The sequence below is a fragment of the Rhinolophus sinicus genome, linkage group LG05 (genome assembly GCF_036562045.2).
Source record: "Rhinolophus sinicus isolate RSC01 linkage group LG05, ASM3656204v1, whole genome shotgun sequence".
Lineage (NCBI taxonomy): Eukaryota > Metazoa > Chordata > Mammalia > Chiroptera > Rhinolophidae > Rhinolophus > Rhinolophus sinicus.
In genome coordinates, this window is record NC_133755.1 from 95951785 (window position 1) to 95969557 (window position 17773).

Here is a 17773-nt window from a genome sequence, read left to right on the forward strand (position 1 = left end):
AAAGTTTTGTTTTAGGATTCTTTGGTAATTTTATGTATGTTCCTAATTGTCATAGTACAACCATGGAGATGGCTTCACCCCAATTAATGTTATTATCCAGAATTCTTCAGGTTACTGAAATGACATTGACTTTTTAATTTTTACAAATTTACGGTGTCATTTTTACAAACCTCACTTAAATTCATAGTAAAACCTACCCACCAGACTATTATTATACCAAAAGCTTCCCATTCATTTCTAAATCCAAAGTCCATCTTATTTCATGTTAATTTTTAAATCCCAAATTTTGAACTAGTATTTTCTGAACTAGTATTTTCTGAACTAGTGTTTACTCTGACTAGTAGGGCAGTATTTTCCCATCAGTTCTGAAATATGAAATGAGAAATCTGCTTTTATTAATATAGTTAGAGGAATGAACTTCAGACTTCTAAAACACAGCAAAGAAATTGAGTCAGGCAGGAAAAAATAATGAGAAAGTTAGGATGCCTTAGTGAGCAGGCAGAGTCATTTTATGTAGAGGTTTCCCTCAAGCAACTAAATCGAGCCCAAACAAGCCTATTTCTCTGAAACTTGCTTTACCCTCCATTCCGTCGCAAAATACATTGTAATAATATCATAAAACAGCTTGAGACGAAGAAAGATTCTGATTGACTGTTCAACATTCCAAAAGGGTAGATTAATATCTGTGAATCTCACAGCTGAAGCATTTTAATGCAAACTTGCAGTTTGTGGGAATTGAATCTGTCCGCCAAAATCATTTATTTATATATAGAAAATGGGGGGGTAGACATTTCATAATAGCAATGAGTCCAGGGGATGCTGTTATCATGAGCTAATCACATCCCATGGGCATGATGGCACTCAGCTGTGTCCCCTGTCTGGTATTGCTCCAGAGGAATGATTATCTCATGATAATAACCCTTATCGTGGCTTAGTGGGTAATAAAAAAAAATAACTTTCTTTCCAAGTTCTTGGGTATTTATTTACCAGCTAACTTTTTTCCCTCTTGAGTTCTGGTCACATGTTACTTCCTGCTTAGGAAACAAAAAGAAATTTTCTGTTCTGATATTATTTTCTATTGGCAAAGTATAAAAAAAAAAAAAAGAAGAAGTGTGGCTGTATTGATCTGTGAAAGAGCAGCACTGCAGACAAGCTCTAATCTCCTGAGACCAGTGTATGGAAGATCCATACTTGCATTGACATTTTATAGGATGTCTAGACTGGCTAATCCACTTTGGAGAAACAAATGTATTTTGCAGCATGAAAACAATAAGGCAAACAGATACTTATAGAATACTATACATGTGTTTGTGCTGTAATGCATAACTATCCAATTTTGTACATTTAATTGGAGCTCACACACCATGCAACTTCAAATGTGGTTGTCCCACTTAGACAAAAACCCCCAATGACCCTTGCACTGCCACACTGCCGGGTACATCTACAGATTCAATATTATGTCAGTCACAACAGCAGGGATGCCAGTGTTTTCTGTCAGGATTTGCAGTTTAGGATGCAAAGGCAATGGGGATGCTGAGGCAAAGTCATGCAGAAACAGAAAATCAAAAAGGGATTGGAGCAAAAGACAATAGGGAAGAAGTGAAGTGGAAGAGAGAGATTTTACAACACATTTCCACATGTTTATTTGTTGCCTACACGACAATCCCCAAATGCCCTTAGCCACATTTGTTAATAAAAATACTTATCTGTGCTTTATTATTTTAAATTTCAGTATTTTAAATTTTAAAAACTGTATCCTAAACACAATGCTGTCTATGAAAAACACTGTTTATTTATTAAAGTGCACATGTTTTCATATACTAAAGCCAATATGCAACAATATGCAGTATTTAATGTTTAAATTTTAAAGGTAGATCCAATGAAAAAATAATTGCCCTGTTAAACATAGTATAAAAAATCAAAATGATCCAATTGAAAAAAGTTAATTGTAGTATATGTATGTAGTAACATAGAACTAAATATGTGAGAACAAAATTAATAAATGTTGATGCATGGAGGTTTTATTCTGTAGAAGGTACAAAACTCCCAAAATCCACAGACCATATTACACGTGTTCACAGAGGAAAACAGAAGTTGTTGTGTACCATGGGCTAAAAGGAAGAGTAAGAGACTGCTCCCACTGTTTGTTTGTCTATCAATAGGGCAAGTGAACTTGAAAAAATCATTTTATCTTTCTCTTCATCAGTTTCAGTTTCAAAAAAAAATTTACAGTTCAGACTAGGGAAGTTTTCATTCTCTGACCAACTCTGACTTTCTAAGAATTTATAATTCTATATGGATTTCACTTCAATTTATCTCACAGTTCATTATAAACAATAATTGAAACCAAAAACACAACATAAATATAATGCCAGGAACCATAAGAAAAAATAATATGAACTTGGAGAATATCTTTGGTTATGTGAGCAAATTGTGAATCTGGCAAATTGGTCGGTTCAGTTAAAATAACTAGACCTTCTGTGAAAAAATGTAAAATGTCATGTTAAAATTGTTCACTATACTTAAAAACTGTGAACTGTTAGTTAAGTAAAATATCAGCAAGATGTCAGGATAGCGATTTGTGCTGTCATGTTTATTCTCTCTACCTTCCAAACACCTGATACAATTGATTAGAGAGAACATAATATTGAATTGAAAGAAACAAATAATTATGTTAATTAGGATGGTCTAAAATGTGTTAGGTCAGTGAATTCAGAAGAAACATTAGGTGAAATCTATCTGTTTAGGGAGTGTTTACATTGTGACTAAAAGGAGGAAATGACCTAGTTTAGTTGGAGTGCTAGCAAATATAGAAAAATCTGCCTGAATCGCAACTGTACCAACACCTTCCCAGTCACCCTATTATGCAAATATTCTTCATGTTGATGATTTTATGGTGAGGTAAAAGCATAATGAATAATTACGATGAATAACATACAGTCTAACTAGCTCCATCTTAGAGTGTATCAGAGGAAGATGTAAGGGGGTTGGAAGTGGGAAAGGGACAAAATCAAAGGGGATAGAATTTATTTAATTTTTTTTTTTAAGGAAAAGGATTCTGTGGAGATGCTAGTGTTGCAGTATAGTTTTGCAGTCTCTCCAAATCCCCACATAAAACTGACAAGCAATTAGATAGCAGAGGCTAAAATACAAGACAGTATTTTAAAGTAAAATTAGAAGGTTGAGGAAAAACTACCATATCCACATAATGCAGTATCTTTATATTGTGAAGAAAGAAATAATGGGGCAGTAATTGACTGACTTGAGAATAGAGAACCACAAAATAGTCAACAAGCATCTACTGGAAAGTAGACTGGCCAATCAGAAAACAGTAACTGGAACTACATAGGGGTTTGCCCTTTCCTCCAAGAGAGGAGGGCAAAGTTTCCTTCCTAAGAAGGGCAAAATGGATTGGCAAGGTCTAGCCCCTGTGAAATCTCAAAGCTCACTAACCAGGGCTCTCTTCTAGAGCAGAGTCTCCACAGTTAGAAGGAACTACTGGAAGGGAAATCTAAATTAAACAAGAGAGAAGGAAAGGAAAGGTCAAGGTCAAAATGGTGGAGGGAAACAAAGTCAGGAAATAAACAACAGAAGATGAAGTTCTGTGAAACTGGGAAAGTTTTCCTAAACCCTGCCTCATTTTAAAAATGCAGAAAAACTAATTTCATATAAAAATAAGCAACAAAAACTGATCAAGAGTAAATTCTATGCAAATGTATTAAAAGACAAAGAGGGGAAGCAGAACATTTCCATAGACAATGAAAGTATGCCAGAAAGACTTGCTTACAAAACTGAGCAAACCCTATTTTAAAACCAGCGAAAATATATTAAGAAAGTGATAATGAACATTAAGAAATAACATAATTTAAATTAGAAAATTTTAAAAAATGAGAAGATAGAACTAAAGTAAGAATAAGAAATGAAAAAAGTCATTTCAAAAGTCATATAAAGAACACATGAGCTATAAATACAACAGACAACACATTAAGGGAAATAGGAGGTGAAAAAATAAATTCAAAGACGTAAAAAAGGAATAAATGATAAACAATTTAAGATAAAGTGACAATATTGAGTATAGGCAAAAGAAAAAAAAAAGAACATATATATGAAGAAGAAAACCAAAAAACAATAAAACATATGAACAAAAAGTACAAAAACTAAAATTGAAGGTATCTTCTCTGAAAAAATAAAATATTAAAAGACTATAATGCATGAATAATACTGACACAGAACAAAAAGCATCTGGACATATTCCATCAAAATTACTAAACTTAAAATAAGTTATTTGTTTGCTTAGATAAAAAGAACACATGAATAATAGGAAAAGGAAACATCATCAGACTTTTCAACAACAATGTTTTACCTCAGAAGAAAATAGATTAACATATTAAAATATAGAGGAAGTAAAGTATGGAAAAGAATTTTATATCCAGCAAAACAGATTTTTCAGGAAAATGTTGGCACAAATTGCTATCAGTATTAGAAGAATCCAGAATATTATTTATATTATTGCTGACAAGTATACTATAGAAAGAACTTGAGACATCCACGATAATTAGAGAGACATCAGCATAGGTCATGAGGATTAAATATACAAGTATAGTTACCTGTAGAAGTAGAGATACATAAGGGCTAAGAAAGTGAGAATATAGCGTGGAATGACTATTTGCTCTGACAGTACAGATACATTAAAACTGAACAATATAGGGGAAAATGGGAAGAATATATACTAAAAAAGATAATGTTTTCAGTGACCATATTGGTGGTAGTATTATATTTCTTATTCTGAGATACTTGCTGTATAATATGAGATAGAACAAATGAGTAATTGTCGGATATTCTAATCCTATCATACTCCTATTTTTGAGAAGATTATTAGTGTGGAAGAAAGAAGATAAAGATGTAGTGGAGCTGCAGTAGGGAAGCAGTTGAGAAAAAAGATATATAGTCCTGAGGTTACACTGGAAGTATCAACATGAACTAAAAGGGCTTCTTAGAGAAAAGTTTGATTTCCAGTATAGGAAAGAACCATGCAATATTTCTAGGCTAATAATTAGAGAAGACTTAAGAGATAAGTTAATAAGATCTAAATATATAGAAAAATTGACATGTTCATAGATTAGAAAACTCAATATTTTTAAGATGGCAAATCTTTAAATTGATCTAAAGTTTTGATACAATCTCAATCAAAACACAAGTGGTATATTTTTATAGAAATTGTCAAGTGGATTATAAAATTATTCATAAAATACAAAAACCTAGAATAACCAAAGCCATTTTGAAAATGAAGAACAAAACTGCAGGATTTTCACTGCCTAATTTCAAGATTTACTATGAAACAATAGTCAGAAAAAAGTGTGGAATTGGCATCATGATAGGCATACACACCAATAGAAGAGAACAGACAATAGAGTCTAGAAATAAACCCATACATATGAAGCCAATCATTTTCAACAAACTTGACAACGTATGTAATGAGGAGAAAGACAATCTTTTCTAACAAATGAAACCACAATAAGATACCATTACAGAACTAACAGAATGGTTAAATTTTAAGAGTTGGTCATTATCAAGGGCTTAGGTAGATGTAAAGCAACAGGATCTCTCATAAAATATGGAACGGTGCAACAGCTTTGAAAATAATTTGGTATCTTTTTGGAAAATTAAAAATACACTTACAAACAAAATCCAAAAATTCCATTCTTAGATATTCACCCAAAAGAAATAAAAATATAAGTTGACACAAAGATTCATCTACAAATGTTAATAACGTCTTTATTCATAATAGCTACAAGATGGGAACATGTCAAATCCACCAATAAGTGAATACATAAACAAATTGTGGTATATCCTTACGATGGAATACTGTCAGCAATAAGGTGTAAGGAACTACTTACACACTCAACAACTTGGATGAATTTCAAAAACATGCTAAGGAAGAAGCAAGGCAAAAAGAGCAATGCTTTATGATCCCATCTATATTAAATTCTTGAACAGGAAAAATGAATCAGTGGTGATGGAAAGCAGAACACTGGTTACCCTGGGCCAGAGGTTGGGGGACTGATGGCAAAAAGTTATGAGAACATTTTGATGGTGATGGAAATACCCTATTTATTGTACGATCAGTGCAATATTGTAGTGGCGATTATACAGTTGTGTACATTGGACGAAACTAATAAAAGTATACATTTTAAATGGGGACATTTCATTTTGTATATGTATATCTCAATAAATTTAATTTAAAAAATAGAAGGCTGATCAAGTAACAATAACAACAACAACTAGTACAGTGCCCCTTCACACTTAATAACTCCCTTAGTATACAGCTATAGCCCTCTATATGGCTATTGTCAGCATAAATGCATTAACCAAAAATGCCTCACCTCCTTTACCTTAATGTCACTGCTAGAAACTCGAGGACAGACAGAAGATCAAACCTATTCTTGTGGTGGATTTTGGAATAATTTTGATGTGTGGAAATATTCTTATTTTATTTCTTGTTTTGGTTCTCACTGTCATCTCAAGGAAGTTCTACCCAACTCAACAGGATTCTGAATAGAGGAAAAAAATAGGTGAAAAACTGAATAAACAATCAAGAATCATCAGACAGATTTTCAAGGAAAACTGTCATGTGTCCATGAAAAATAAGGAAAAAAACAGGAAAACTGACTGTGAACATAGAAAAATAAGTCCAATTGCAATGTTAAAACAAATTCCAATTATTGTCCTAAAAGATGATCAGGAGCATTTTTTATTAATAAATGTACAACAGTGTACCCTGTAAAACGCACAATCAGAACACAAGGACAAGTCAAATGAAAATGTTAAAAAAGAAAGTCAAATAAAAATTCAAATTAAAGGTTGCACTATAGTTAAAGTAGTCTCCCAAATATTATTAATTTTTGCATTCATCTATGTATTCACTATTTAGTGGGCACCTACTTTGTGCTGGTGTGGACTTAGTACCATAAATAATGTGGCGAGCTATACAAATGATAATAATGTCCTCCTGGACCTTAAAATTCGAGTTGGAAACAGAAATAAAGAATTAGTGTATAATATGATGCCAAGTAGTAATAAGTGATATGAAGGAAATTAAGTAGGAAAAGTACCTTGAAAAAACTGAAAAGGTTAGTCAGAGATGATCTTTTTAATAGTTTAGTGGTTACCAGAGGATAAGGGGGCAGGGGGGTGGTAAATGAGGGTAAAAGGGATCAAATATATGGTGATGGAAAGAGAACTGATTCTGGGTGGTGAACACGCAATGTGATATATAGATGATGTAATACAGAATTGTACACCTGAAACCAATGTAACTTTACTAACAATTGAAACCCCAATAAACTTCAATTATAAAAAAGATGGCCTTTTATACATACATATATATATATATATATATATATATATATATATGTGTGTGTGTGTGTGTGCTGTGTGTGTATGTGTATATATATATATGTGTATACACACACACACATATAGATATAAAAAGCTGAGTGATGAAAGTAGTGAGAAATGTGAAGTCTGGGAAAAGTGTTTTATAAGATATAGTGACATTCAAAAGTCCCAAGAAGAGAATAAGCTTGAGATATTGCTAAATCAGTATGAAGGTCAGTGTGGCTAGAACAGTGTGAAGTAAGGAGAGAATGGTAGCAGGGAATGACAGAGAGGAAGGCAAGAGCCGTTCCAGCTATTGGAAGAGTTTTCTATTTTCTTACTAGTGCAATGGGAAACTATTGGAGCATTCTGAACATGGAAGAATTATGGCCCGGTTTATATTTAAAAGATGCCTATGTATGTAGAATTGACAGTAGTTGAGCAAGAGCTAAAGCGGTGAAACCAATTAGGAGGTTATTGCAGTAATCCTACTGAAAATTATGGTGACTAGAGCTAGGGTGCTAGCAAGGCGGAAGTGTGACATAGTTGGATCAATGATATCAGCATTTTAAATGTAGAGATAACTTGGATCAGATGTGAAATGTGAGGAAAAGCGAGACAATGAAATAATCCTTACACTTGCAAATTAAAAATGAAGTGAAGTTCATGTCATCTCAGTAATGGGGATAACTTTAAAAGATACTTTGCTGGTAGAAATCATGAGCTTTATTTTGGATATGTAAAGTGGAAGATAACTATTAGATATTCAGGGAGCCAAGTAAGAAGTTTATGTATAAGTGTATAAACTAAACAAACAAATACATACACTGAGAGATAAAAGACACAGATACAGAGAATCAATCCAAAAAGCTGAGCATTTGATTCATGGAAATAGCAGAAAGAGAATGAGCCAAACTGTGGCGATAGAGATAAATGTTGATCAAGAGATATTTAAGGCTTCCCGCTTTCCCATGTTAGAATTTCACTTTCTGGCCTCCTTTTAGTGGGAGTAGGGGATGTAACCAGTTCAGGGCAGTGCATTGTTAACAGAACTGAAAGGACTTAGCACCACACATTTAATTTCCAGAGAGGACATCCAATGGCTTCCTTTTCTCCCACAGGCAGAGCAACTGGGGAGTTTGCTCCAGCAGTCTGGTCCTGAATGACAACAACAGAGCCATGGTGGACACGTAGCATCAGTGAGAATAAACCTATGTGGCTTTAGGATACTGATTGGAGTTGCTTATTACCACAGAATAAGCTAATCTATTCTGATTGATACAACTATTACTCAAGGGAGAGGAAAGAAAAAAAGACATTTGTGGATCTACTCAGCCTCAGCTATTTTGTCACCTATGCATCTGCTCTTAAGACATTAGTTGAAAATATACTCCAATGAGAGAGTAAATTAAGAAAGAGGATGACATGAAATCTGGGAAAACGTGACTCCATCCCAGCAAAATAAAGAAAGGAATTCTCAGGATAGGAAGGAGAACAGAAGGCAAAAGAAAGGAAAACTCTTGGAAAAGAAGATGCTATAAAAATATATAATATTATTGAGCTATTAGAAGAACTTAAAAATACGACAAATAAAAAAGTGTAGTGAAAAATGAGGAGAGGGTTACATAAACACTACCCACTCACCCCCTTCACCCCAGAAAAAAAAACCAAAAAACCTGTCTTAGCTAGAATTCAAAGATGACGTAAGTGTTCCAAACTTAAAGAGAAGTCAGGCAATTTCAGAGACAATAATTTGCAAAATCTACCAATAAGTGGAATGTGTAGGAGGTTGGAAGGTACTGGTAATATGATAAAAATATAAATTTTACAAAAGCTAACACACATCCATCAAAAATTTTCATGTAGTGCTGTAAATCATTTACAATTATTTACTCATTTTCTTGTCAAACCAAATCTGTGAAATATGTTTTACTAGCAATTCAGTTTTTACGATAAGGAAACAGCTATGTTGACTAACTTATTCAAAGTTATACAACTAGTAAGTGGCAAAGTCATCATTTGAACTCTGAAAGTGTAGTTAAATTTTTAAATACTCTTCACCATGGAGTTAGAAAGAGCCTCTGGTAGAGGTACAATTCCAATACAGAAAACACTAAAATGTGGCATGATTTCAAGCAATTTTGGGGTTATTTTTAAAAATAAAATGGAAGAGATGAAGTTAGAAATAAAGAGAAGAAATACATACTAAATGCATATTACTTTGCTCTGCAGTAAACACCACATATTTATTGTAATATAAATTCTGGTTATTATTGCTCAATTATAAAATTAACCCATAGATAAAGAACCAAAGTCTAAGTTTTAATTATCAAACAGAATTTAAATGCTAGCAGTGTACAAACCTGCAAATATGTGAACACTTGCTATATAATTAAAGTAGTATTGCAAATCAATGGGAAATATGTAATATTCCATAAACGTTGCTAGGAAAATTGGTTGTCTATATGGAATAATAATAAACCCAAGTAAATTGGATTCCCCAGAGATAAAGATCAAGTGGATTAAACACTTATCTGTAAACAAACAAAAGTTTGTAATATGTAGAAGAAAATGGAGAAGAATTTTATGACCCCATGCTAAGAAATTATTCCATAGCCAAGGCACCAAAGCAGAAAACATGAAGAAAAAAGTGGTAAGTTTGACCATGTTATAATCAGAAACATCTGCACACTAAAAGACACTCTAAGCAAAGTGAAAAGAAAACAAATCACAGGAAGAGACATTTGCAATGCAAATAATTATCAAAGAATTAGTATATGAACAATTACAACAAATCTAAAACCACAGAATGTTGGACAAAGATATAACCAGCAATTAACAAGAAAAATAGGTATATGTTTTTTACCTATACATACTTACACGTAAATATACATGCAAACATATATAGTTTATTTTAGAAAGCTAAATAAAATCACACTTTATCTTTACTAAAGAAGTAGCCAACAAAAATGATTCAATAAAATTTCAGGAAAGCATAACTTACATTTTTATCTACAGATCAGATACTTGACACACAACTTAAGTTCACAGAGATAATTTCTTCTCCCAGAGACAAATTCCTCAAAACTAAAATGTGAGCTCACTACTTCTGCTTTAAGTTCTGTCCCATCATCATCATTTAAAAAAAAGTCTCTCTTTTGTAGTGCATAAAACATTTTTGTTTTATTTTGCTTGTGGTATACATACATGAGATACTGAAATAACACATTCAGTATGACAGGCTGTGGAATGGGTGGCTTGGAGCAATTTCTCATTCCTCTAATATTTGTACCTCAATTGTCTGATCTACACTATTATCAAAAATAACTACCAGTGGTGACAAGTTGTACTAGGGTGGAGCACAGAAAAGATTAAAGACATTTCAGCAAGATTCGGTAAAAGTTCCATTATCCTTCAAAATTATAAAAATGAAGAAAAATTTTCCAAAATATTTCAAAAAAGAATTTCCTATACAGAAAGCCTAAATAGATTTTTTTACTCTAATTTTTGTATTCATAGCTATAATAACTAGGATTATTTATTTATCATGTTTCAAAAGTAACCTAAATGACAGGACTTGAAAAGTAGAATATTTATTTTTTTGCTGATATTTTGCAAAATATGGTCCTTGGTCCTGTATTTTTATTGTTTTCTAATTTAGTTCCTTTTTCATTAATATCATATATCATTCATCTTTATATCATATATCATGTAATCTTAATAGTATCATATATCAAAAATCTTATTTTGCTATTTTGCAAAGACTTTAGGGGATAAAATATTTTAGGAAAGAGTTTTTGGCCAAAGCTTTATGATATATGAGTAATGTGTATACTTAAAAGATTACATGTGCTTCTGGGGCCATGGAGACATTTTGTAAAGCATCTCTAAAATCAAGATTAAATGGCAAGAGATGGTTGCCCTTTCAAGATTCTAGCAGTTCTTAAACTTTTCTCAAAACTGACTCAAATGGAAAGGAAAAGAAGGAGGAAAAAAATAAGGAGGTAGAGGGAGAAAAAGCAAATAGCTGCTATTATATTAAGAAACCCCAAACTCCATGCAAAGTAACACACAAATGTAAAATATCTATACATAATCCTTATACATATCCAGTGGCATAATTACAATTATACCATATTTTACTGTTCAGGAAACCGACACATAGAGCAAAGGTAGGTTGCCAAAGATTACACATATACAAACATTAGAGGGAGAAGTAAGACACATACAAAGATGCCTGAAACCTTGGATACTTGCATAATGCTACACGGTGATGTGTCAAAGGATGTTTAGTTGGATGATGTTCATTTGTATAAATATAAGGTTGTCCCACTTAGAAAACAATAGGCTCTGGGTCATGCATAATTCCAAGTTTAATGATTATAATTTCACCATCTTCCATTAACAAAGATGTATTTAAATGGAAGGTCAAATATATGGTGATGGAAGAAGCACTGACTCTGGGTGGTGAACACACAATGGAATTTATAGATGACGTGTTACAGAATTGTACACCTGAAATGTATGTAACTTTACTAACAATTGTCACGCCAGTAAACTTTAATTAAAAATAAATAAATGAATGAATGTAAAGTAATGAAAATGATGTCATTGTAAGGATTACCTTAAATCCTCTTTAACTTAAGTGGGGGGATAATTCCCAAACTTTCATATTTATGACTATTGTTAGTAAGAAATTTGCTATATACAGGTGAAAGAAAAAGAACTCTTGGGACTTTCTATTCTCTGTAGTTCTTTATCTGCATGGAAAGTCCAAAGGTATAAATTTCATCCATAATGATTAGTTATCTGTGCTTGGGTCTTCGGTTATACCCCAAGGAGCCACATGTGAATTCCAGTGGGAACCGGAGCCTAGCTGGGCAAGCACCTTCTTGCAGTAGAGTATGGTGGTTATGGGCAAAGGTCTAGAGAAACACTACCAGCCCTGCCACTTATTAAGTTTGTGATTTAAGGCAAAGAGAGCTTACCATCCCTGTACTTCTATTTCCTCATCTGCAAACCGGGAATAATAATAATAGCAGTTTTTTCCCTGAGAAACAGACTTAGAACAGGATTTTACCATGGAGGAGATATATTAAGGAGTGCTCTTAGAATCAACACATGTGAGCAGCCCTAAAAACAGATTTGGCACCCTGGGAAGCTCTGGAGCTAGAATGGTCTTTCAGTAGTTCGGGCTAAGATGTCTAAGAGATTTTATGCAGGCATTAGTCAGTCATTAGATGAGAGCTATCTTAGAAAGGGCATGACTTTTGGTGATGCAGCTATCTGTAGCTCAGGCACTCCCTGTAGGAGCTGACAGCTGAAGACTCTGCCTACTACACTCCTTTCAACCTGGGTAACAAATCCTTCCCTGAAAAGGGATTTTGGTGGTACATACAGCACCTACCACCCTACCTCATAGGATAGGACTGTGAACGTTTATTATCATGACATCCTTGAATAGCACTCCACTTCTTCTGGGAAATTGATACTTTCCAATTCCAACCATGTAATTCCAGGGGGGCTGTGAACCATTATACTCCATTCCCATCTCTAACCCCAGGACACAGTAGATATGTGAGTTACCCAAGGCCAATCATGCAGCTGCCTTCTAACCACCAAGCCTAGTATGGTCTGGACTGGGCATGTGATACAAGTCCTTGCGTAGAAAATTTTAATGTGGAAAGAAAAGGAAGATTCCTTTCTCCCTGTCATTCAAAAAACTGATAGATTATGGACTCTATCTCACTGTAGTGAAATTTATATTTTGAGTCCTGAAAGACATACTCATAATCACTCAATATGGATGAGGAATTGATTAAAGACAGAACATAACCCAGGATGCTGCAGACCATGCCACCTACCAATTCCAGGCACCGCGACTCAAAAGACTAGGGAGCTCGGGGTGATTTGAGCTGAACTTGCCGTGGTTCATTCTTTGTGAAGGCTAAGGTCAGAGTCTTCCACTGAGGATTTTGCTCACAGAACCAGAAATCACATTAGCAACTCACATGGGCCATGAGCCTTCTCAGATCTGAATCTGTTATGCCCCTTGATATTACCTCCCTGCTCTCTGTGAGGGATCCTGCTCAGTTAGCAGTTGCACTTACAGTTTGAGGTATTAACACTAGAGGTCTCCCCCTACTCGTGAGCCTTTTTCCCTGCAGACAGGGCTCACACTCCAGCCGACTGTGCTTCTGTTCACCCTAGTCTGCAATATCTATGCCAAATGTTAATTCTGCTAAGATTAGAAAATGTCCAAGGTATAGAATCTCGAAATTCCAAATCCTTAATCTTCCTAAAGCCAGGCCACTTTCCATGACAGATGCAAAATGTACGCTTTATCCAAAAGAAACCCCCACTATATTAATAAAGTAAAATAAGATGAAAACTGATATTAATATAGTGCTTCCCTCCCCTATCCCCACTTACAACCATAAAGGATCCAGTGAGGCTGGCTGGACTCAGTGAGTCACAAAGGATCCTTTCACCTGAAGTCTGTGTACCTAGAGTAATAACAGCATGCTGAGGGACCATCTTAGTGTCTTAAGCCTTTGACTTAGACATTAATAGCACCTCCTTGAGAAGGGCGGTGAACAGCCCACAGAGTTGTTACATTCGAGTCTGGGCCCACCTTGATCATAGTCTTATAGATATAACATTCTGGAAGTTTTGACACAGTGGAAGTCAAACCCAAGGAAAATAAAGTGGGAAACAGATTTTACCTACGGCCTACTTTAGAGCATAAAGCCTAATCTTATTACCACAAGACTATTTTACAGTGGTCTTCATTTGGCATTATAAAGAGGGACGGGCATCATTCCAAAATAAAAATTAAAAGTGCCAGAGAGAGAGAGAGAGAGAGAGAGAGAGAGAGAATACGGAGTTATATAAGTCAAATAGCTCCCAGGCAGAGTTAACATTAACACCTTACCTTTCAAAATTCTCTTGGACTTGGACTTGGACTTGATTCATTCCATTACGTATTCCTCCTTCTTAGAGTTGAAGGCAGGCTGGACGGGGTGATGGAAGAGGCTGAGCAGGGCTGGGCTGGAGAGCAGCCTGGAATTTCACCTGGAAACCAATAATCTCATGTAGATTGACTCAGCTAAACATCTGCACCTTTATTTTATGCCTGTTTACAACTTGCCCAAAGATGGAATATGGAGCTTGACTAATTTGAAAATATTCAAATTTAACTTAAGCTTAGCTATCTTTCTTCAAACATCTACAACTATTACCACTGTTGTACCCAGTGAATTGAGATTTGTTGAGCATGGTGCTCCAATGTGAAAGGCTAGATTTGTGAAACTGAAGTACAAATGTGTTTAATTTAGCAAAGAATCTCCAGAATACTTGGTCAACGCCTGAAAACAACAAAAAAAGCAGCACAGATTATTGGCTTTACTAAGGATTCATCTCACAGTATGTGTGTTATTTAAATGTCAAGACTTCACATGCTTCAAATTTGATTCAATTTATAACAGCTTTAAATTCACACAACTTTTCAGCACCATATAGATTGTACTTCATGAAATAAACCTGCACTTAACCAAAAAGCAAAACTAGAAAGGTCGTGAACCTAATGCTTTTGTGGTCATTATTTAATAGGAACATTAATATCATCAACTAACAAAAACATTAATTTTATCCACTAAAGGGCATCCAATTGCATGACATAAAATTTTCTGTTCAAGTTGATTTTCAGGGCTCAACAAAATACGCTCATTCTTACTGGAAATAGTCTGTAGCTACAGTATGAGAAATATTTGCTAGATGTGACAATGAACTTCCTGACAGAGAGGGCCATTAAACCCTGGAATAGTTACTAGGACACTCTTTCCCGGAAGCTTTAAAAGATTAAATAAACTGTCCAATAAATATGCTATACGTGTGGCTCTTGGAGGGTGTATCATGTGAACCCTCAAAATGCTTTCCGGTCAATATTCTGACACCTGTTTTGCATGAGCTGCATGTGTGCGTAGGAAGGAGATACATGTAGACATACATATTCTTCCCTTTTACTGTAAAGTTAGTGGCATGCTTGGCCACGCTTCCTAAAGTGCAATCTTATACTATTCACCCATGTCTGTCCACTGTCTTACTCACAAGATGGTATTACTTGCAAGAGATGTACCATGACGCCTTTGGCCTAGAAGCCAGCCAGGCAATGCACCTCTTGGATGCGTCATCCTCATTGTAATTCTGCCGGAGCTCTGCCTGCTCCCTCGTCTCTCCAAAGGTCAGCCTGAGGTCTGCACGCCACGGCTAATGGGTGCACGCAGCCTGCGCCTGCTCCTGAGGTGGCTAAGGAACTCAGTCCCTTTACATCTCTTTCGCTCCGTTCCTCCCTCCTTCCCTTTTTCTCGTGCTAGCTCTCTCTTTCTCTGCCTTGCAAATGACTCTGAGGAGCTAGACTGGTGGATGATTTATATTAAGAAAAAAAAAAAGCACACTCATTTTTTTTTTTTTGAACTGGGCTCCCGGAGAGCACTCAGGGCTGCCTGGTACTGCTCAACGCCTACCTGCTCAACTGCAGGGAAACAAGCTTCTGAAGGCTTTAATGGGATTTCGCCTGAGGCTGTTTTATTAAGATGTCGGCTTTTTCTGCTGCCTCTGCAGCTGACACCATTCACTGTCAGCTGTCCCCTCCTCTTCCCACCCCCACTGCCACTCCCCCCCAACAATGCACCAAATTACTCGCTTCATTTAGCTCATGGCTCAGTGTGGGCAAATTGGTAGAAGCAGCCCTACTGGGCCAGATGAACCAGGCAGAGAGGTGAAAAGCCACTGTGCTATACTTAACTGGGGCTTAAAAGACAGTGGAGAGGCAAACAAACAAACAAACAAAAAACAACAAAAAAAAAAGAGGACTAAATCAATGCCACTGAGACACACTTCCATTCTGTTAGGAAGAATCATATTCAGTATCAACACACCCATTTTGGAAGTACATTTACATTACTCATTAACATGAAACCTTCATTTGGGCAAGTCTGTATACAAAGCTTTGTATAATTACCTACAATATAGAATGTGTATTGTATACACTTTGCAAGTTGGTTTGGAAATTATGCCATCAATTAACTACTTACTTGCTACAAGAGAAAATCAGCATGAAATTATATATTTTAATGAATTCATTAAATGTCAAGATTCCATATATATTTTCTATTCTGGAGAGAAGGCGTTAAATGCAAAATGGAATTTAACATAAGTAGTGGTGGTGGTGAGAAAGATAGTGGGTTTGTGCATCTGTGTGTTTATGTGTACATGTTCCCCGGGGGAAGTATGTGTGTTTAAGGTGTGCTTACAAGATGGGGGAGTCTTTACAGCAAAACTGTTTATTCTTAATTACTGGCCATGTTTATAGCAAGAATAAATTACATGCAGCGTAGCAGTAGTAGTGGTCAGGCTATGGTCACGCTGTGACGTCAATGGGAACATCTAATTAGTAGTAAAAAAAATATGTGTATATAGAACATATCTATTAAGTGCTCAGGATATTTTTTAAGTCATTTATAATGAGGGATAACACAGGAAAGACATGGCATGCCCCCAATTTATGGGTGGAAAACTTAACAGCATAATAGGAAGAGGCAATTGATCCTAGACAATATACTAGTTCAGTATCAGATGCTGAGAAAACCACTGCATTTCATATCCTTTGATTGACTTGCCAAATAACCTCATGTAACAGGATTGCTTTCACTTAGAAGTCATTCACTCACTCAAAAAATGTTTACTGAGTCCTTTATGTTGCATCTTCTATGTCCAATCACGTGTGTTAGGCTCAAGGTAAAAAACGGAAAGCAAAAAGTGCCAATATGTCTGCTCTCATGGAACTTCCAGTTTAGTGAAGAAAACAGGCATTGGTGAAACAATCAAAACTGTATCTGCTGGAAGGAGTGGTACAAGTTAAAGAAAACCTTTATCCGGAGGATTTGAGCTACTTTGGAGAATCAGATTAGCCTTCCCTGAGGAAGTGGTGTTGAATCTGAAATCTGAAAGCTTAATAGGGGTTAACTAGGTGTAGCCATGTGTATATGGGGAGTGGATCAGAACATACATGTACAGAGGCCATCTGGCAGGAGTGAGATGATGCTTTTAAGAAAAATAGTATGTGATGAAACACAAATATCAAGTAGGTGGGCAATCCAAAGTGCTCCTGGAGAGGTTAGGTTCAGAGCTCAAAGAGCCTCGGACGCCAAAAGCACTGAAAGCCTAATGCCATTGAAAGATTTTAAACTGTAGGGTTTTAGAGGGCGATATATGTGTGTCGTATAACCCAATTCTCGGTAGTTAGAAGTCACTTGCTCAGTATGGAGAATGAATGGAAAGGGTGTAAGAGCAAAAGCACGAATATATCTAAGGGACTTTTGCAGAGGTCCAGGGA

General features: G+C 35.4%; 1 protein-coding gene across 1 annotated transcript in view; it reads right to left on the reverse strand.

The window, feature by feature from the left end:
• LOC109448871 (uncharacterized) overlaps positions 1–14646 on the reverse strand; it is a 214662-nt gene extending 200016 nt beyond the window's left edge. Inside the window, exon 1 of the mRNA XM_074333994.1 lies at positions 14312–14646. Within this exon, the coding sequence (XP_074190095.1) occupies positions 14312–14352 (41 nt within the window). The 5' untranslated portion in view covers positions 14353–14646. The remainder of the gene's footprint in view (positions 1–14311) is intronic.
• Between the last annotated feature and the right edge of the window lie 3127 nt (positions 14647–17773).